Source organism: Phyllobates terribilis, unplaced genomic scaffold, assembly GCF_046119375.1.
Source record: "Phyllobates terribilis strain yellow unplaced genomic scaffold, ASM4611937v1 Scaffold_3__8_contigs__length_932513732, whole genome shotgun sequence".
Lineage (NCBI taxonomy): Eukaryota > Metazoa > Chordata > Amphibia > Anura > Dendrobatidae > Phyllobates > Phyllobates terribilis.
The window spans coordinates 224,089,862-224,111,982 of record NW_027362763.1 but is presented as its reverse complement, the minus strand read 5'-3'; the positions used below and the strand labels follow the sequence as shown (position 1 = coordinate 224,111,982).

At 46.0% G+C, this 22,121-nt stretch overlaps 1 protein-coding gene across 3 annotated transcripts in view; it reads left to right on the top strand.

Moving 5' to 3' along the window:
• HPS3 (HPS3 biogenesis of lysosomal organelles complex 2 subunit 1) overlaps positions 1-22,121 on the top strand; it is a 69,595-nt gene that overhangs the window by 6,431 nt on the left and 41,043 nt on the right. Inside the window, exons 2-6 of one of the 3 annotated variants that reach the window (XM_073674644.1) lie at positions 5,109-5,259; positions 12,828-13,150; positions 17,684-18,163; positions 20,389-20,569; positions 20,780-20,865. In XM_073674644.1, the coding sequence (XP_073530745.1) occupies positions 12,934-13,150; positions 17,684-18,163; positions 20,389-20,569; positions 20,780-20,865 (964 nt within the window). In that variant the 5' untranslated portion in view covers positions 5,109-5,259; positions 12,828-12,933. Of the gene's footprint in view, positions 1-5,108; positions 5,260-12,464; positions 12,758-12,827; positions 13,151-17,683; positions 18,164-20,388; positions 20,570-20,779; positions 20,866-22,121 lie in introns of those variants that run through there. The other 2 variants (XM_073674643.1, XM_073674645.1) reach the window with 2 other exon arrangements.

The window sequence follows — 22,121 nt, the reverse complement described above, 5'->3', positions numbered from 1 at the left end:
CTCAAGGGCAGTTCACTCTTGGCCAATAGTAGAGCACTAGTGCTACCCTCAATCCAGCCCAGAGTAATCACATTAAGATGAACTGTAGCGAAAAAAACTGACATGATGGAAGAAAATAACCGCAGTTTTGAAATCAGCGTGTCAGTTTTAGTCTAAATCAGCAGAAAAATCGAAGTCAACTAAAATTATGTTCAAAATTGTTCCCCAGTAGTTATAATCCTTGATACAGGACAACCCCTTTAAATGATACGCACCCTCAGTTCATTGCATTGAAAAAAATCAAGCCCTTACATGAACCCAAAATAAAACATGGCTCTGGGAAACTAAAAACGATACTGTAGTCTGAAAGCCTAAAAAATGAACAGTTATAGCTGGGATCACATAGCGTTCAGAGGTCTTTTTTATTTTGTCTGTATTGTGATAGGAACAGAAAAATTTAACTCCTGAAAGAGATGGAGCTGTTACATGACAGACACAAATGGTGATGGAAAGAAACAGATGAATAAAAACGGGTTTTCTTTTTGTTAGGGGCTGTATCTTTTTAAGTGGGAAAAAAAGTTGCAGCACGTACCTCCTGTTCTTCTAGTGAATGTGATGGAACTTAGGACTGAGCCCCCTAACAACTACAACACTAGTGTGAACCTAGCCTGAGCATTGTACAGTGGGCCCCTAGACGCAGTGCTACTGGGGCACCCCAGTCTGACACTTCCCCCAACTGCCAGCCCAGCTTCCCACCAATCTCCTCATGGCCTCACTACTAGTGATGAGCGAGCGTGCTCGATACTCGATCGAGCATTGGGTGCTCGTTACTCGATCGAGTATCGCGGGTGCTCGAGCCTGTTAGGCAGCCAATAAATATGCGGGGATTGCCAGACATACACATACGTTGGATACTGGAATTACTGTGATTGTCCAGCTGCATCGGGTGGGGAACGGCAATTAGTGTCTCAAGAGGTAGATGATGAGACACAGTTGCTAACAAGTGATGTTAAGTCAACAAGTCAGGAGGACCAGAATGCGGAAGTGGAAGATGAGGTGGTGGACTATGAAGTCACTGACCCAACCTGGGAAGGTGCTATGCAGAGCGAGGCCAGCAACACAGAGGGGGAGGAATCCGCAGCACCGCAACAGGCAGGAAGAGACAGTTGGGTGGCCAGAGGGAGAAGGCAGGCAACTGTTTCCAAAGTACCTGCATGTGGCAAGTTCCCAGGCCAAGGGTTAGGTGTTCCCCAGTCTGGCGTTTTTTTTTTAAACAAAGTGCGGACGATAAAAGAATGGTCATTTGTAACCTGAGCCGTGCCAAGATCAGGGGCCTGACTACTACCAGACTGACCACCTCCAGCATGCTCAGGCACATGTCATCAAATCACCTGACTAGGTGGGCCGAATGCCTGGGTTCATAATCCGTGTCTACGGGTGACACCAATGCCTCTTCCCCTGTGCTATGTGCTTGCCAATCCCCTGTCAACGAGGCAGGCACGAATGCCTCCCACCCTGCACCTGTTGTTGCACATTCTCAAGCACCATCAGCAACCACATTCAATTCCTCAACCCAGCGCAGCGTTCAGCTTTCCCTACCCCAGGCCTTGGAACTCAAATGAAAATACCCAGCCACCCACAGGTCTATACAGTAAACAGACATATTTCCAGACTGCTTCCCCTGGAAATGTTTCCGTTTAGGCTTTTGGACACTGAGGCTTTCCGCAACCTCATGGTACTCCGTCCCCAGCCACCACTATTTTTCCCTGTGTACCGTCCCTGGTTTACACCAGCATGTGTCCCATAACATCACCCATGCCCTGACCAACACAGTTACTGGGAAGGTCCACTTAACGACCGACACATGGACAAGTGCTTGTGGCAAGCGACGCTACATTTCCCTGATGGCACACTGGGTGAACCTTGTGGACGCTGGGACCGAATCGGACCCTGGGACGGCATATGTGCTACCGACTCCAAGGAGGGCGGGCCCTAGTTCCATCAGAGTTTCCTCCACCTCCTACACCAGTTCCTGCAGCCCTCCTCCTCCTCCTCCATTTCTGAATTGTCATCTTGGAGCACGTCGTCCATATCAGTCGCAAGCTGGAAGCACTGCAGCATTGCCTCGGTGAAGCGGCAACAGGCTCTGCTGAAACAAAATTGTTTAGGTGACAAACTGCACACCGCTGCAGTGTTGTGGAAAGATATAACAGACCAGACAGATCTTGGCAAGCTCGCACACGTACCATGCCTGGCCCACGTGCTCAACTTAGTGGTTCAGCGATCTCAGAAAACGTACCCAGATTTGCCATAACTACTTGAGAAGGTACGCAGCATGTGTCCCCCATTTCCACAAGTCAACTACAGCTGCTGCCGTTCTGGCACTGCTGCAGCAGCGCTTGCAAGTGCCAGCTCATCAACTGGTGCACAATGTGACCATGCTCTGGAACTCCACATTACACATGTTGGCAAGACTTTGTGAGCAGCAGAGGGCAGTAGCTGAATATTAGCTACAACATGCCCGTCGGTACTCTGGTCAGCCACCGCACATGACAACCAATAAGTGGGCATGGATGTCTGACATCTGTGACAGAGTTTCCAACCGTCCAGAAATTCCCGGACAGTCTGTAAAAATAAGGCACTCTTTTCCACCATCCGTAAAAAAAAAATTTGATGCTTCCGTGATTTTTTTTTTTTAAAGTGTGAGAGACCTGTACAGATTTTTATGACTGTATTTATCATCCTTTAACAGTTCACAGTGAATGCAGCGAAGTCTTCATAAATGATTGATTTATGGGCTGTAGAACTACAGTACAGACCAAAAGTTTGGACACACCTTCTCATTTAAAGATTTTTCTGTATTTGCATGACTATGAAAATTGTACATTCACACTGAAGGCATCAAAACTATGAATTAACACGTGGAATTATATACTTAACAAAAAAGTGTGAAACAACTGAAAATATGTCTTATATTCTAGGTTCTTCAAAGTAGCCACCTTTTGCTTTGATGACTGCTTTGCACACTCTTGGCATTCTCTTGATGAGCTTCAAGAGGTAGTCACTGGAAATGGTCTTCCAACAATCTTGAAGAAGTTCCCAGAGATGCTTAGCACTTGTTGGCCCATTTGCCTTCACTCTGCGGTCCAGCTCACCCCAAACCATCTCGATTGGGTTCAGGTCTGGTGACTGTGGAGGCCAGATCATCTGGCGTAGCACCCAATCACTCTCCCTCTTGGTCAAATAGCCCTTACACAGCCTGGAGGTGTGTTTGGGGTCATTGTCCTGTTGAAAAATAAATGATGGTCCAACTAAATGCAAACCGGATGGAATAGCATGCCGCTGCAAGATGCTGTGGCAGCCATGCTGGTTCAGTATGCCTTCAATTTTGAATAAATCCCCAACAGTGTCACGAGCAAAGCACCATCACACCTCCTCCTCCATGCTTCACGTTGGGAACCAGGCATGTAGAGTCCATCCGTTCACCTTTTCTGCGTCGCACAAAGACACGGTGGTTGGAACCAAAGATCTCAAATTTGGACTCATCAGACCAAAGCACAGATTTCCACTGGTCTAATGTCCATTCCTTGTGTTCTTTAGCCCAAACAAGTCTCTTCTGCTTGTTGCCTGTCCTTAGCAGTGGTTTCCTAGCAGCTATTTTACCATGAAGGACTGCTGCACAAAATCTCCTCTTAACAGTTGTTGAAGAGATGTGTCTGCTGCTAGAACTCTGTGTGGCATTGACCTGGTCTCTAATCTGAGCTGCTGTTAACCTGCGATTTCTGAGGCTGGTGACTCGGATAAACTTATCCTCAGAAGCAGAGGTGACTCTTGGTCTTCCTTTCCTGGGGCGGTCCTCATGTGAGCCAGTTTCTTTGTAGCGCTTGATGGTTTTTGCAACTGCACTTGGGGACACTTTCAATGTTTGCCCAATTTTTCGGACTGACTGACCTTCATTTCTTAAAGTAATGATTGCCACTCGTTTTTCTTTACTTAGCTGCTTTTTTCTTGCCATAATACAAATTCTAACAGTCTATTCAGTAGGACTATCAGCTGTGTATCCACAAGACTTCTGCACAACACAACTGATCGTCCCAGCCCCATTTATAAGGCAATAAATCCCACTTATTAAACCTGACAGGGCACACCTGTGAAGTGAAAACCATTTCCGGTGACTACCTCTTGAAGCTCATCAAGAGAATGCCAAGAGTGTGCAAAGCAGTCATCAAAGCAAAAGGTGGCTACTTTGAAGAACCTAGAATATAAGACATATTTTCAGTTCTTTCACACTTATATAATTCCACATGTGTTTATTCATAGTTTTGATGCCTTCAGTGTGAATGTACAATTTTCATAGTCATGAAAATACAGAAAAATCTTTAAATGAGAAGGTGTGTCCAAACTTTTGGTCTGTACTGTATATCACTTATAATCATAATGATTTATTATGGTCTTCTAATGTGTCCGTAAAAATAAAGTTGGCTGTCCGTGATTTTTTGACAAGTTGTAAAGAAAAAAAGTTGGCAACCCTGATCTGTGAGGTTCTACAAAACTTTGAGGAATCAACCAAGATGGTGAGCGGCGATGACGCCATAATCCGCGTAACCATCCCGCCTCTGTGTCTACTCAAAAACTCGCAGCTCACAATTAAAGGAAACCTGTCACCATAAAAAAACGCCATTAACCTGCAGATTAACCAGCGCCGCCCCCGTGACTGAAACCGTGCCCTGGCTCTGAATTGGGGCGCAGCCGTGAGTCAGGGCCGGGGGCACGGTTACAGCTGCTGCTCAATACTCTCAGAGCAGTGGCTAAACCAGCACCGCCCCTGTGACTAAAACGGGAATGCTGCAGGTGAGAAAGTTAATTTTCACCCCGCAGCTAATTGCAGGCACCGGGCAGCATAATAACGCTATTAACCTGCAGATTACCCCTATCCCCTGTAGATTGTGAGCCCTCGCAGGCAGGGTCCTCGCTCCTCCTGAACGAGTCGCCGACTTGTATTGTTCAAGATTTATTGTAATTGTTTGCGCTATATATATCCCTTTCACATGTAGAGCGCCATGGAATATATGGCACTATAATAATAAATAATAATATCTGTAGGTTAATAATGTTTTTTCTGGTGACAGGTTCCCTTTAAAGAGGAAGCTTTGCATGTGGACCAGGTGGAGATGGAGGAGGAAAGTACACAGTGTGATACTACCCAGCCCTGCTTCATCACATCTTCTCAGTCTGGATTGGGTGATAATGAGTAGGAGGAAGAGGCAGAGAAGGAGGAAGGTGAGATGGTTGCTTGCACTACAGAGGGTAGTACCCAGACCAGCTTCATCCCATCTGTTCAGTGTGGATGGGCTGAAGGGGAGAAGGAGAGTCGTCCTCTTGGTGGGTGCCTGTTAGTCTGGCACATATGGCTGACTCTATGTCCCGCTGCCTTTTCCGTGACCCTTGCGTTATATCTATTTTTGCCAACAATGATTATTGGTTGTTCACCCTTCTCGACCTATGCTACCAGGATAACTTTTCATCTCTCCCTCCTGCGGCAGAGAGGGCTAGTAAAATGGTGCAATACCAGAAGGCCCTAGTCGAACAATTAGTACAAAAATTCCCATCTGATAACGCTGGGGGCAGAGGTCATAGATTCTTGGGCAAACAAGGAGGAGAGACAAGGGAGACACACACCAGGTCCAACAGAGGCAGGGGAACACTATGAAAGGTCTGGGACAATTTCATTAGACCCTTGTCCTGCCTCCCCCCAGCCCTCCTTGTAGGATTTTCTAGAAAAATGCTCAAGTTTCCCATTGACTTCCATTATACTTGTTACTCGAGCCCGTCAGAGCGTCCAACCTGCTCGATTCGAGTACCGAACACTGGAGCGTTTTAGTCATAGGCGGATTATAATAAGGCCAATCTGGGCTACTGCCGGGGAGCCCATGGCCAGATTGCCCTCTATGTTTTGTGTGCCATCGGCGGCACACATCGCTGCAGGGAGCTTTCCTGATACAGAATAGCAGTGCAGTTCCAGGGGAGCTCCTGTCACCTCTGCTGTGACGTGCTACTGCAATGATGTCATCTGCCAGCGCGCGCCAGCTTGTACGCGCCACAAGTACAAGTGGAACCCGGGGACCAAAGCAGAGCACCAGGGTAATGGGAGCGAGGTGACTATGTGGTGTTTTTTTTTATTAATATGTGTATGGGATATGTGCCTTTACTGTATATATGGGCTATATGAGGACTCTTACTGTATATAGGTTGCTATGTGGGGGGTTCATACTGTACTGAGAGATATATGTGAGGGCCTGTACTGTATAGGAGCCTTTGAGGGCTCATACTGTATACAGGTGGCTATTTGTGGCTCATGCTGTATATGGGAGACTATATGGGGGCTCATCCTGTATATAGGGAGCTATATGCGGAGTCCTACTATATATAGGGGGCTATGTACAGGCTCATATTGTATATACAGTGGGGAAAATAAGTATTTGATACACTGCAGATTTTGCAAGTTTTCCCACCTACAAAGAATGGAGAGGTCTGTAATTTTTATCAAAGGTACGCTTCAACTGTGAGGACAGAATCTAAAAATAAAAAACAGAAAATCACTGTGTGATTTTTACCTAATTCATTTGCATTTTACTGCATGAAAAAGTATTTGATACAATAGAGAAACAGAATTTAATATTTGGTACAGAAACCTTTGTTTGCAATTTACAGACGTCAAACGTTTCCTGTAGTTCTTAACCAAGTTTGCACACACTGCAGCAGGGATTTCGGCCCACTCCTCCATACATATCTTCTCCAGATCTTTCAGGTTTCGGGGCTGTCGCTGGGCAACATTGAGTTTCTGCTCCCACCATACATTTTCTATTGGGTTCAGGTCTGGAGACTGGCTAGGCCACTCCAGAACCTTGAAATGCTTCTTACAGAGCCACTCCTTAGTTGCCCTGGCTGTGTGTTTCGGGTCATTGTCATACTGGAAGACCCAGCCACGACCCATCTTCAATGCACTTACTGAGAGAAAGTGGTTGTTGGCCAAAATCTCACGATACATGACCCCGACCATCCTCCCTTCAATACAGTGCAGTCGTCTTGTCCCCTTTGCAGAAAGCCACCCCCAAAGTATGAGGTTTCCCCCACCATGCTTCGCGGTTGGGACGGTGTTCTTGGGGTTGTACTCTTCCTTCTTCTTCATCCAAACATGGATAGTGGAGTTGATACCAAAAAGTTCTATTTTGGTCTCATCGGACCCCATGACCTTCTCCCATGCCTCCTCTGGATCATTCAGATGGTCATAGGTGAACTTCAAACGGGCCTGGACGTGTGCTGGCGTGAGCAGGGGGACCTTGCTTGCCCTGAGGTATTTTAATCCATGACAACGTTGTGTGCTACTAACGATAATGTTTGAGACTGTGGTCCCAGCTCTCTTCAGGTCATTGACCAGGACCTTCCATGTAGTTCTGGGCTGATTCCTGACCTTTCTCAGAATCATCCTTACCCCACGAGGCGAGATCTTGCATGGAGCCTCCAGACCAAGGAAGATTGACAGTCATTTTGTGTTTCTTTCTTGTGCCTTCTCACCAAGCTGCATCACTATTGTCCTTTAGCCCATCACAGCCTTGTGCAGGTCTGCAATTTTGTCCCTGGTGTGCTTAGACTGCTGTTTGGTCTTGGCCATGGTGGAGAGGTTGAAGTGTGATTGATTGAGTGTGTGGACAAGTGTCTTTTATACAGGTAACGAGTTCAAACAGGTGCAATTAATATAGGTAATGAGTGCAGAGTAGGAGAGCTTCTTGAAGAAAAACTAACAGGTCTGTGAGAGACAGAATTCCTGCTGGTTGATAAGTGTTCAAATACTTATTTCATGCAATAAAATGCAAATTAATTATGTAAAAATCATACAATGTGATCTTCTGTATATAAGGAGGCGATGTGCAGCAGGGCTGTGGAGTCGGTATAAAATGGACTGACTCCGACTCCTAAAATATATAATAAAATGGGTACAGTAGTTCAATGCAGTTTGTGGGAAATATTTTTTCATAAGAATTTGGGAAAGTTATGAAATGTCCTATAAATGTCTGTCCTAGTCCTGATCTAAGGGTCTAAACTTTAAGCTGAGATTAATCTATGCTACAGTAAATTGATCACTTATGAGCCATGTATGAGGGAGTCGTGGAGTCGGAGTCATGGAGTCGGTGGCATGGAAACTGAGGAGTCGGAGGTTTGGCTTACCGACTCCACAGCCCTGATGGGCAGGCTCATACTGTGTATAGGGAGCTATATACGGGCTCTTACTTTATATAAGGAGGCTATGTTTGAGCTCATGCTGTATATAGGAGGCTATGTTCGGGCTCATATTGTACAATTTTGTCCCTCGTGTCCTTAGACCGCTCCTTGGTCTTGGCCATGGTGGAAAGGCTGGAGTTTGATTGAGTGTGTGGACAGGTGTATTTTATACAGGTAACAAGATCAAACAGGTGCAGCTAATGTGCGGGCTCATACTGTATATAAAGAGGCTATGTTTGCGCTCATACTGTGTATAAGGAGGCTATGTGCGGGCTCATACTGTATGTAAGGACGCTATGTTCTGGCTCATACTGTGTATAAGGAGGCTATGTGCGGCCTCATGCTGTATATAAGGAGGCTATGTGCGGGCTCATGCTGTATATAAGGAGGCTATGTGCGGGCTCATGCTGTATATAAGGAGGCTATGTTCGGGCTCATATTGTACAATTTTGTCCCTGGTGTCCTTAGACCGCTCCTCGGTCTTGGCCATGGTAGAAAGGCTGGAGTTTGAGTGTCTGGACAGGTGTCTTTTATACAGGTAACAAGATCAAACAGGTGCAGTTAATGTGCGGGCTCATACTGTTTATAAAGAGGCTATGTGTGGACTTATACTGTGTATAAGGAGTCTATGTGCGGGCTCGTGCTGTATATAAGGAGGCTATGTGCGGGCTCGTGCTGTATATAAGGAGGCTATGTGCGGGCTCGTGCTGTATATAAGGAGGCTATGTGCGGGCTCATACTGTGTATAAGGAGGCTATGTGCGGGCTCATACTGTGTATAAGGAGGCTATGTTCTGGCTCATACTGTGTATAAGGAGGCTATGTTCTGGCTCATACTGTGTATAAGGAGGCTATGTTCTGGCTCATGCCGTGCATAAGGAGGCTATGTTCTGGCTCATGCCGTGTCTAAGGAGGCTATGTGCGGGCTCATGCCGTGTCTAAGGAGGCTATGTGCGGGCTCATGCCGTGTCTAAGGAGGCTATGTGCGGGCTCATGCCGTGTCTAAGGAGGCTATGTGCGGGCTCATGCCGTGTCTAAGGAGGCTATGTGCGGGCTCATGCCGTGTCTAAGGAGGCTATGTGCGGGCTCATGCCGTGTCTAAGGAGGCTATGTGCGGGCTCATGCCGTGTCTAAGGAGGCTATGTGCGGGCTCATGCCGTGTCTAAGGAGGCTATGTGCGGGCTCATGCCGTGTCTAAGGAGGCTATGTGCGGGCTCATGCCGTGTCTAAGGAGGCTATGTGCGGGCTCATGCCGTGTCTAAGGAGGCTATGTGCGGGCTCATGCCGTGTCTAAGGAGGCTATGTGCGGGCTCATGCCGTGTCTAAGGAGGCTATGTGCGGGCTCATGCCGTGTCTAAGGAGGCTATGTGCGGGCTCATGCCGTGTCTAAGGAGGCTATGTGCGGGCTCATGCCGTGTCTAAGGAGGCTATGTGCGGGCTCATGCCGTGTCTAAGGAGGCTATGTGCGGGCTCATGCCGTGTCTAAGGAGGCTATGTGCGGGCTCATGCCGTGTCTAAGGAGGCTATGTGCGGGCTCATGCCGTGTCTAAGGAGGCTATGTGCGGGCTCATGCCGTGTCTAAGGAGGCTATGTGCGGGCTCATGCCGTGTCTAAGGAGGCTATGTGCGGGCTCATGCCGTGTCTAAGGAGGCTATGTGCGGGCTCATGCCGTGTCTAAGGAGGCTATGTGCGGGCTCATGCCGTGTCTAAGGAGGCTATGTGCGGGCTCATGCCGTGTCTAAGGAGGCTATGTGCGGGCTCATGCCGTGTCTAAGGAGGCTATGTGCGGGCTCATGCCGTGTCTAAGGAGGCTATGTGCGGGCTCATGCCGTGTCTAAGGAGGCTATGTGCGGGCTCATGCCGTGTCTAAGGAGGCTATGTGCGGGCTCATGCCGTGTCTAAGGAGGCTATGTGCGGGCTCATGCCGTGTCTAAGGAGGCTATGTGCGGGCTCATGCCGTGTCTAAGGAGGCTATGTGCGGGCTCATGCCGTGTCTAAGGAGGCTATGTGCGGGCTCATGCCGTGTCTAAGGAGGCTATGTGCGGGCTCATGCCGTGTCTAAGGAGGCTATGTGCGGGCTCATGCCGTGTCTAAGGAGGCTATGTGCGGGCTCATGCCGTGTCTAAGGAGGCTATGTGCGGGCTCATGCCGTGTCTAAGGAGGCTATGTGCGGGCTCATGCCGTGTCTAAGGAGGCTATGTGCGGGCTCATACTGTGTATAAGGAGGCTATGTGCGGGCTCATGCTGTATATGAGGGGATGTCAGCATACTTAATTCTGCTCAATATTAAGTCACACAATTAATATAAAAAAAAATATTTTGTTAATATTAATATTGAGTAGAATTAATTTCAGGCTATTGGTGCGGCCTCCACAACAGTCACCATCTCTCTGTGCCCCTTGGGAAAATGAATCTCCCTCCCCTGCTGTATTATCTATAGTGCTGTACATAAGGGTAAGATTTGCGCACCGCTATCTCTGCTGTTCTCCATCTACAGCTCTACACCAGAGCAGCTGTGTGTTACTCACATGATCTATCAAAGGGGATCATGTGACATGTCACGTGATACATTGGGTACCTGAGGGGGGGGGGAGGCCGGTGCTCTCTTAATCCGCCGATACATTGGGTACCTGAGGGGGGGAGGCCGATGCTCTCTTAATCCGCCGATACATTGGGTACCTGAGGGGGGGGGGGGCCGATGCTCTCTTAATCCGCCGATACATTGGGTACCTGAGGTGGGGGAGGCCAGTGCTCTCTTAATCCGCCGATACATTGGGTACCTGAGGGGGGGAGGCCGGTGCTCTCTTAATCCGCCCCTGACATTAGTGCTGCTCATCACTAGTCTGGAGTCTACACTGAGGCTGAGTTCACACGATGCGTTTTTCATGCGTTTCCGCGGCGTTTTTGCAGTTGCGGAAACGCATGAAAAACGCATGGTAGAAGGGAAGCAATGTTCCCCAATGGAAATCCGCATGTGCTGTGCCCATGATGCGGATTTTTCCGCAGCGTAAACGCTGCGGTCAAAAATCCGCAGCATGTCAATTAATTTTGCGGAAACGCTGCTCTTTTGCCGCCATTGACTTGCATTAGACCGCATGGAATCCGCATCACTGTATATGTTGATGCGCTTTTCATGCGGTTTAATGTGCGGATGGTACCCGGGTCTAGAGGAGAGGACTCTCATCCAGACCCAGGTACCATTAAAAAAAAAGAATAAAATAAAAAATATATATATTCTCACCTTCCGGCGTCCCGCGCTGCGTCCTGCCGGCTTCCCGGGCACTTCGCGGTTGAATGAAGGACCTTCGCTGACGTCAGAGTCATGTGACGGGTCACGTGACGCTGACGTCGGAAGGTCCTAAAGTCTTCACTGCCGGCAGCCGGGACCGATGAAGCAGGACACCGGGGGCCATCAGAGGGTAAAGTATAGATTTATTTTTTAACATTCACACACTATATAAATCCATGCCGGTTGCATGGATTTATATAGTGTGAAGTTGTCAAGCACTTTCCAAGTGATGCTAAAATCGCTTGGGAAGCGCTTGTGAACCCGCATGTGGAAATGAAAGTGAAGACCGCTTCACATCCGCATGTCCCTGGCAGGAAAATGCATGTACAATCCGCATGTACAATAAGCATGTACAATCCGCATGCGTTTTTTCCTGCCAGAGAGATGCAGAAACGCTCAGGAAAAAATCCTGAGCATTTCTGCATCGTGTGCACATACCCTGAGGCTATGTGCCCACGTTGCATTTATGAAGCAGAAAATTTCTGCTGCATAAATGCAAGTCCTCTCCCGGAAAAACGCATGCGGAATTCCGCACGCGTTTATCGCGCATTTTTCGCGCGTTTATCACGCGTTTTCCACATGCGGAATTGCCTTGCGTTTTTTATACATTGGACAAAGGCAATTCCGCTTGCGGAAACGCAAAATTAAATGACATGCTGCGGATTTTTGAACGCAGCATAAACGCTGCGGAAAAATCCGCAGCATGTGCATAGAACTTGCGGAATCCCATTGGGGACCATGGGGTGCGGATATACATGCGTTTTTCAAGCGTTTACGCTGCGGAAATTCCGCAGCATATACGCTTGAAAAATGCTACGTGGGCACACAGCCTGACAGTTCCAGGCTGGGTCCATCTGGCAGATTATTCCCTGACTCCTCCCTGTCACGTGATGTTGACGCTCCTGAGCCTCAGCGGCTCCTGTCACATGACTTGTGTGTACTATGCGCAGTGTAGTGAGCTATACCCCTCTGCACACAGCCGGCACTGCGCAGTGTGGTGCTGCTGAATCCTCACCCGCCGGCACTGCACGCTCAGCTGCTCGCAGTCCAGCCTTACTATTAGTTTGTACATTGCTACACCCCCCTCTCCCGTCTGTAATGGACGCGCCCAGTGCCCTGAGCATGTGATCTGGTAATGAGCGTCACATGTCTGCTGGGAGGAAGGGGGGAGTTGGACGCTGTGTTGTGCTGTATTGCGGTATAATGACAGGTGAGGCCGCGGCACACGGACACTGCTCCCGGCAGCGCAGCCCTAACACTGTCCTTGTGTGTCCATACAGGTCTGCGGAGGACTACGCCTCTCATCATCTCCAGGGTCGGAAATAATCCCCTGTACAGCCGGACATGAGGGTCTGCTGAGGCTCGTGCTGCCCCCGCACTGACACCATGGTGCAGCTGTACAACTGCCACCCCTTCGGCTCGCAGAGGATCGTGCCCACCCGCCAGGCGCCGGAGCTCTTCTCCTGTGGCCGGGACAGCGTGTTCGTGACCAGCGCCGGCGGCTGTAAGGTGGAAGTGTTCAGCGTGGGCCCGGAGCAGTGCGCGCCGCTCTGCAGCTTCAGCACGCTGGGGAGAGTGGTGCACATCAGCTACAGCGACGCGGGTAAGAGCGCTGCCGGCCGCTGGGGGGCGGTGACACTTTGATATTTTGGCCCTAAAGATTCTGCACCCCCTTATGAGACTTGTCAAGTTGTGTTCCTATGAGATATTAAGGCTATGTGCCCACGATGCAGAAATGATCCGGATTTTTTTCTGAGCGTTTCTGCATCTCCCTGGCATGCGGATTGTACATGCGTTTTTCCTGCCAGGGACATGCGGATGTGAAGCATTCTCCACATGCGTTTCCACATGTGGGTTTGTCAAGCGCTTTCGGCTGCGTGCCCACTATGTTTTTCAAGCGTTTTTGTCAGGAATTTCCGCAGCGAAAACGCTCGGTAATACGTGCCCCATGGTCCCCAATGATAATCCGCATGTGCTGTGCACATGCTGCAGAAATTTCCGCTGCGGAAAAATCCGCAGCATGTTCGTTAATTTTGCGGACACGCAGCGTAATCGCCGCCATTGACTTGCATTGGACAGCATGACATCCGCATCACTGATTCTGCACATGCGGATAGCACACAGTTCAATGTGTGGATGGTACCCAGGTCTGGAGGAGAGAAGACTCTCATCCAGATCTGGGTACCATAGAAACTGTTAAAAAAATAATTTAAAATAAAAAATAAAGATTATACTTACCTTCTGATGTCCTCCCGGTGTTTTCTCCCCTCCGTCTGGTCTTCTGTATGGGTCGCGGTGTTGTGAAGGACCTGCCATGACGTCATTGAGTCATGTGACCTGTCACCGCAGGTCCTTCACACCACCGCGAGCCGCCCAAGACACCAGACGCAGCGGAGAAAACACTGGGAGGACATCGGAAGGTGAGCACAATCTTTATTTTTTTTACCATTTTTATTCTTTTTTTTTTTTTTTTTTTTTTTTTAACTATTACTTGGTCACACTATATATGCCGGTTGCATGGATTTATATAGTGTAACCAAGTTGTCAAGCACTTTTCCAAGTGATGCTAAAATCGCTTGGAAAAGCGCTTGATAACCCTCATGCAGAAATGCATGTGAAAACGCCTGACAAACGCTTCTATCTGGCGGAAAAAACGCATTTTAAAACCGCATGCATTTTTCCTGCCAGGGAGAAGCGGAAAAAATATGCAGCATTTCTGCATCGTGGGCACATAGCCTTCCAAGCTATTTTAGCATCACTTGGAAAGTGCTTAACAACTTGGTCACACTATATAAATCCATGCAACCAGCATGGATTTATATAGTGTGACCGAAAGAATGGTAAAAGATAAAAAAATAAATCTATACTTACCTTCTGATGGCCCCCGGAGTCTTTATTCGCTCCGTCCTGGCTTGCCGGCAGCTCGCGGTACACTACACTGAAGGACCTGCCGTCACATGACTAAATGACGTCAGCGCAGGTCCTTCAGTCCACCGCGATCTGCCGGCAAGTGAAGACAAGCACAGCAGGGGCCATCAGAAGGTAAGTATCATATTTATTTTTTATTTTATTCTTTTTTTTACAGGTTCTATGGTACCCGGGTCCGGAGGAGAGTCTCCTGTCCTCCAGACCCGGGTACCATCCGCACATTGAAACGCTTGGATTCCATATGTACAGATGCAGTGATGTGGAATTCAAGCAATTCAGTGCAAGTCAATGGCGGCAAAAACGCCGCGCTTCCGCAAAATAATTGGTAGTGCTGCGTTTTTTTCCGCAATGATAATCCGCAGCGGAAATTTCCGCATCATACGGAAACATGGCAGGCCTTCTACCATGCGTTTTTTAAGCGTTTCTGCAACGTTTTTGCCGCTGCAGAAACGCTTAAAAATGCATCGTGGGCACACAGCCTAATAACCCCTTGAGGGTGCTGCTATTATTTTTCCTTTTTGTATTTTTTTTTTTCTTTCAAGAGCCATCATTTTTTCCACCATTGTTTTCTCTAATGATATATATATCTTTTTTCTTTTCCCACTATTTTAATGACTTGCAACTTTTTGTTTTTTAAAGGAGCGTTCTTAAGTTTGAAAGTTTTCTCCAGTCCAAAGGATAGGGCATAACTTTCCGACCGCCATGGCCCCCCACCAGTCTTTGAGGGCTTAATAGAGCAGAGATCGATCATCCGCTCCAATTAAACAGCACCAGAGAAATCCATGTTTCTGAAATATGTAAATGAGCTATTCAGGACTATGGACCGGATTCTGATCTGCAGAGACTCTGCCCTAGAGATTATTTTACATGAAGGGGGAGTTACCAGTGTTATGTGTAATGGCCGCTCTCTGCTCTCCTGATCTCACTGCAGAGCTGTGTGTGATTATACCTGACACATCTACAGGTTCCTCTCAGCTTCCAGCTTACAGGCAGACAGGGTTGTAATACTGTTACAATACAGCAGAGCTCAGAGAGCTGCAAAAAATGTGTTTGTAAAAAGACAAAGTTCATTTCTCCTGTTCTATGTTAGTTACTTGTCTCACACTGGTAACTCTCCATTTTATAGAAAATAAAATGTAGGCAGATGCTCATGCAGATCAGTGTCCACCCCATAGTCTGAAACAGCTCATCTAAGTATAAGAAAGACATAGCTTTCATTGGGAATAAGACACCTTGATATCTGTGATCTGATATTACTTTATTCAGCTTCCTATGACCTGAGTGCCCACATAGACGGCTTAGGTGGGGGGGATCCTACTGATAGATTCCCTTTAAATAATTTTATATTTCATAGATCAGCTTTTCTGGGCACAGTTGTACGGAATGATTGACTATTTTTTTATTTTTCACTGGGAAAAAAGTGAGGCAATTTTTTTTTTTATATATATATTTTTACCCTTTTTTTTAGTTCACACAGGGGCTTGAACTTGCAGTCAAACATTTGATCACTGTCTCCTATGAAGCCCACTCTACAGCTGGGCTTCTCCGGAGTACCAAGGTGGCAGCAGAAGGCCCCCGCCTCTCATGGTAACCCATTGGGGGAATCCCGAATGTCTGGGAGCCATTGTTATTTATCTTCCACAGTCAGAGATTGGCAGCAGCATGTAAATGATTAAACTGCAGGGATTGGAGTTCAGGTGAGCTTACCGCGATATCGGACACCAATCTAATGAAAACCAGCAGCTCCTGCTCTTACCCAAACACCCACTTGTAGATTGTCCAGAGTGAATAACAGTTAACAGGATTATCCTAGAATTTCTTTTTTTTATTTCTCTGTAACCTAATGAGCACTTTAAAGTAACGTATTGTTGCCTTCAAACCCCCACTGGATAATCTTACATCGTTTTCCAGCTCCTGTTCCTCCATATTTGTGACTCTTTGCTCAGTGGCTGGTCCTTCAGTGCCACACGTGACCACTGTGAACTACATTTGCCATAAGCCCCTGTTTCCTTCATGCTCACCCCTGAACAGATATCATTAGCTGTGCTCTTCCATTGGCCACAGAGGAGGAGACATGGAGCTGTGCACCATTTCTAATATTAGATCAATAAGTGCAGTGGCATGTAAAAGTTTGGGCACCCCTGGTCAAAATTACTCCTATTGTAAACGGTTAAGCAAGTTGAAGATGAAATGATCTCTAAAAGGCCTAAAGTTAAAGATAACTCATCTCCTTTGTATTTTAGGCAAAAAAATACATTGTCTTTTACATTTTAAAAATTACTAAAAGGAAAATGGGCCGATACAAAAGTTTGGGCACTCTGCCTGGTTAGTACCTAGTAGCACCCCATACTGAAAGTATCACAGCTTGTAAACGATTTTTGTAGCCAGCCGAGAGTCTTTCAATTCTTGTTTGAGTGATTTTCATCCATTTTTCCTTGGGAAATTCTTCCAGTTCTGTGAGATTCCTGGGTCGTCTTGCATTCACTGCTATTTTGAGGTCTAGCCACAGATTTTCAATGATGTTCAGATCAGGGGACTGTGAGGGCCATTGTAAAACCTTCAGCTTGTGCCTTTTGAGGTCGTCTTTTGTGGATTTTGACATGTGTTTAGGATCATTATCAAGGATGCCCAAACTTTTTACATGCCACTGTTTGATTGATGTCTGTCCCTATCATCCTGTGTAATATTTTCTAATCCTCCTTAGTAGAATTAGAGTTGCCCATCTGACCAGGCCGCCCCATCTGTAATTATAATAAAAGCTCTTTTTTGGGATCTGCAGACTGGATTGGATCTAATGGTGGTGGCGGTACTTTTATATGGGGAAAACCTGGCGACAGGTTCCCTTTAAGCCGGATCCATAATCTGCAAATGTTTTATTAGTATTTACAATGGATTTTACCCACCACATTGAAAAGCGTGAAAATGTGCAACTAAATAAAATGCTATAGATGTAAAGGGCTTGTCCGTGCAGCCATAGAAACATCCCATAAGTGACTTTGTCGCAGGCTTCCACATACGTGGGGAGCTTTCTCAGCATATGCGTTACAAAGGGGTCAAAAACACAGTGGAAAAAGAACCTCGGGCTCCATCATATAGTGATCCCAGCAATCATACAGTCATGCCTGCAGCCCAAACCACTATCCATTCAAAACTTGTGTCTTCCAGTTTTGGTTGCATGTGATCTAATAAAGCTTGTCCTCATTCCTAGGAGACTATCTGGTTACCATTGAAGAGAAGAACAATATTTTCTCCCTGAGAGCCTATGTGAACTGGAGATGTCAGACTACAGGCAACCGGATCAGTGTACGGATGGTTGGCCTCCAAGAAGAATCTCTACAAAGTGGAATATCAAAGGACCAGATGGAAATCATAGAGATTCCTCTCTCTGAAATCCCGCTGTGCCTCTCCTGTTGTCCTGTGCGAGGAGATCTTCTGGTCGGCTGCAAAAATAAACTAATGGTCTTCAGTCTGAAGTACATTGCCACACGTGATACAACCGTGCTGGATTTTGAGCGATCCTTGGTTTTACACATAAATGGCATTGTACCCAGTCAGCTGAGCTTCTGTTCTTGGCATATTGGCATCACAAATGATCTGGAAGTTTTGGTGTTTAGTGTGAGCTCAGAGTCCCCAAAAGAAACCAGAGCTATTGTAAAAACCGTGGATGACGAAACATTGCCAAAAAAAGGTATGAAGTTAATAGGTATTTTCAATTGCGAGTCTAGGGCAGTTCTTGAGCGTTGCTTCAATTATTTTTCAAAAAGCACAGTAAATACATGTTATTATACAGACTAAGCCCACCATAAATTTTTCTTGTCCCCTGTTCATCTCTATCTGCTCCTTTGTGCATCCAGCTTCACATAGCTGAATGTCTGATACTAACTCCTAAAACTACATTTCCCAGCTGCACTTGCTTCTCTTCAGTGCTGCAGACCCCTCCCACCTGTCCTCTGTCCTCCTGACTTAGGGTTACCATTAATTCACGTTGTGCCTCTGTGCACTCTCTGCTCCTGTACAGTTCCCTGCCTGGCCGATTTTATATTCTCACATCTACGTCAGTATATCTGCAGTGCGGTTTTACATCATTAGCAGGTTCTCACAGAGCTCAACTCTTCTACACTCCTCCAAAATGGCAGTGCAAAGTTTGATGCCTGCTTTTGACAGATCAGTGATATGAAACTGCAAACGCTGCTCTATTGAAGCATTGGGTAGAAGATAATCCTTCGTCATATGCATCTATAGAATGCCGTTTGCTGTTTCACATCACTGAACTCTCAGCAGCAGGCAACAAACACAGCTGAACTAATCTTGGCATGTCTATATAGAGCCCAATCATGCAATATATGAAATCATCCTCTCGCTGAAGAAATTCTGTTTTAAACATGTCCCAGAGCAGAGCTATTCTGACAGGATGCCCGCTGAGAGAGGCTGCACTGCGCATGATTAACCATGAACTGGAATTACTACTGGATGGTTCCACTGGGAACTGGAGGGTAAATAAAATGGGATATATTGGCACAAATAAATGTGTACATTATTAAGACTACATTGTGATCTTGTGAAGAACACTTTAAAGAGGTTGTCCACTACTTTTACATTGATGGCGTATCCTTAGGATAGGTCATCAATGTCTGATTGGCTGGTGTCCTATACTGCACCCTCACCGATCAAGTGATATCGGTGCTGGGTGTCGGACCCTGGCAGGTCATACATTGTTCTATCCTAACTATATGCCATCGATGTAAAAGTAGTGGAGAACCTCTTTAAGGTTTGGTGTGAGATGTAAGGATATTTTCTACTTCTTTTCTTCATGACCCTGTTGGCTTTCTTTGATGTGTTTTAAAAACAATCCCTGACTATCCTTTGCTGAAGCTGGCCATATTTATCAGATGTCTGTCAGTAGAAAGCTTGCATCTGTTAGCTATTCCTAGCTATTCCTCCCGATCCCCCACCTTCAAACACATGCACGTTTGATTCTCAATGGAGACAGGAAGAAGCCACTGCTATACACCTGGCATGGCTAAGGCTGCATGCACACATCCATATGATATGCACTACAGTTGTCCGTTTTTTTATTTGGACAATGCTAACCTATGACTCCTAAATGCATCAATTGTAAAACCTGGTCCATGTCTCCAGTCCATGAGACTCTGGGCATGTCCTATTCTCATCAGTTTTGTCATTAAAGTCTACGGGGATCCATGTAAAACGGATGGCACACTGATAAACGTTGTACTTGAGAGTTACATCTGAGTTTCGCTGTTTTGATCCAATACATTAAGGGGCAGTGGATAAAAAGAAAAAGTTCAGATAGTTTACCTGGTTCATTGAAGAGAAAAAAAAAGTATGTGAAAAATAGAAGTGACTCGGATCACACCTGAAAAAACAAATGTCTGTTTCTCTCAGATGGTAACACTCACGACTGTGTAAATGTAGCCAGTTATAGGATTATAGAATACTCGGACGCTTTATCAGGTTCATATCTACCATGCCATAGGAAAACATGAGCTCCCTGAGATTGCATTGCGTGTGGCCCATGGGCAGGATGAGTGAGCCACTGCCCTCTGTATGTCGCCCTAGATCCCATGATCACTATGACTGTGGCATGTAAGGGAGTAAAGTATTTAAGCCCATCTCTATTGGTTGCCGTTTAGTGCCTGATGCCCGAGACTATTAGCAATAGCCTGGTCATTGTTGTCCAATGCTTAGTGTTGCGATCTCCTTCTGAAATAGCATTATAAAATGGTTGTAGTACGAAGTCCATTGACTAACCGCTGCTATTGTGTTATTCACATATGGGCACAATACTGTATATACTCGGCAATAGTAGCAAATAACTCAAAAGTACACAATCAGTAGCAAACTTTAGTAATGTCATCTAACAGGTGCTTGATATCTACTTCCTTTTCCCAGATGGTAAGACTAGTATGATTGTGACAGCGTCCCACCCGTTGGAGTGCGAGGACTTTGTCGTGTGTCAGAGGCCTGTGGAACTTATTGGAGAAGACTGCGAATCTTGTAACATAGTGGTGACACCGGAGTCAACAGGTCTAGATGCCCCCAGTCATTGCCGTGTGAAGTACATGCTGTACAGGTAATAAAATGGATATCTGATTGCCCACAGCTAAATGTCACTAAATAGCCTGTCTGGTATTGTAGTTTTTATATAACATACTATACTCTTCTTCCCTTTATAAACAATGAATCTGTGATTGTGGTCCAGCATATACAATTTGAGGGTGCGATGATACATGCATGTATGTATGTGTGTGTATTTCTAATGTTACGCTTTGTCGTTATTTAGGAGATTTGCTCCAGACTTCACTGATGGCTTCAATGTGGAAAGTACAAGATTGCATTCTCTACAGCTGCTACCTCTATATAGGACAGGTACAAAAATACTCTGCTGGGAAATGCATGATCTCAAATGTCTATTACATTCAGGGATTTCAGGCTCCTAAAACCTTAAGGACCAGAGCCCCGGACTAACGTACTTTGTGTCTGTCACCACTGCCCATCCATACTACCAGCCAATTGTTCACTGTTGTATCTCATCCTAATTCACGAACGTGGGGATGATCATACTGGAGAAAGTTTTAGAAGAGTACTACCTTTTTTTTTTTTTTTTGTCCTAATCAAGGACTACCTCATTATCCATCTTAACACCATGTCCTTTTTATATAACCTATTATTTTATATAATCTATTGTCGTAGAGACCAGAAATGGTTTTTATCATTCAAAGCGGCAAATCCTCTGCAATGAAGTTAAATGATAACCCTTTGGCTGGAGCTGGGATTTTTTCCCGTTTTCCAGTATATTATGTGGTACAATTAATTGTATCAGTCAAAATTACAATTCATCCCATAAAAAAATAAGCCATTATACATCTGTTGACGGAAAAGTAAAAAAAAAAAAGTTATTACTCTTTGGAAGCAGGGGAGGGGAGAAACACAAAAGAGCAAAAAAACCCCCCAAAAAACTGGAAAATCGCCGTCTTGAAGGGGTTAAATATCTGCATAGATCACTATTTTCACGAAGAGTTACAACTTTTACTCACCCAGTATGGTCGTATGTGGTTGTTTTTTTTAACTGCTTCAGGACCGCCCATAGACTTCGAACATTTGGCTCCTACTCTGCCGTTACGTTCTAAAACATCACTGCATAAGAGCTCAGCTAAAGGAAATAGTGTAGTTGTGGAAGTGAGAATCCATCTATCAGAGACCCACAGAGAAGGCAAATACGGTTTATTACTCTGTGTTCTTTATCGCTGTATACACGGAGCTAAACAAGCGCTGAGTGTGCAGTAATAGGAAAGGCTGGCGAAGCTTCCTCCTCCATGCCATGCACAGTGTGGCTGTGTATAGAGGAGAAGCTGGAGCTGCTGTGAGAGGAGGACAGGAGACAAATGCAGGCAGCATTTCCCCTGTAACTCGGGCTAATATACCAGCCCAAGTTACAAGGGAAATAAGATGAAAATAAAGATGTTTCAATTTTTAAATTTCCCTACCCCTCCCACATTGGTTCTTTATGACCTTATTGGTGGCAGCAGATTTTAAAAATTAAGTATATAAAAAATGCCACTGTCAATCTAAGTTGGTGTTACACTTAACTTAGTAGGACTAGTATTTGTCACCCTCTGTGGTCA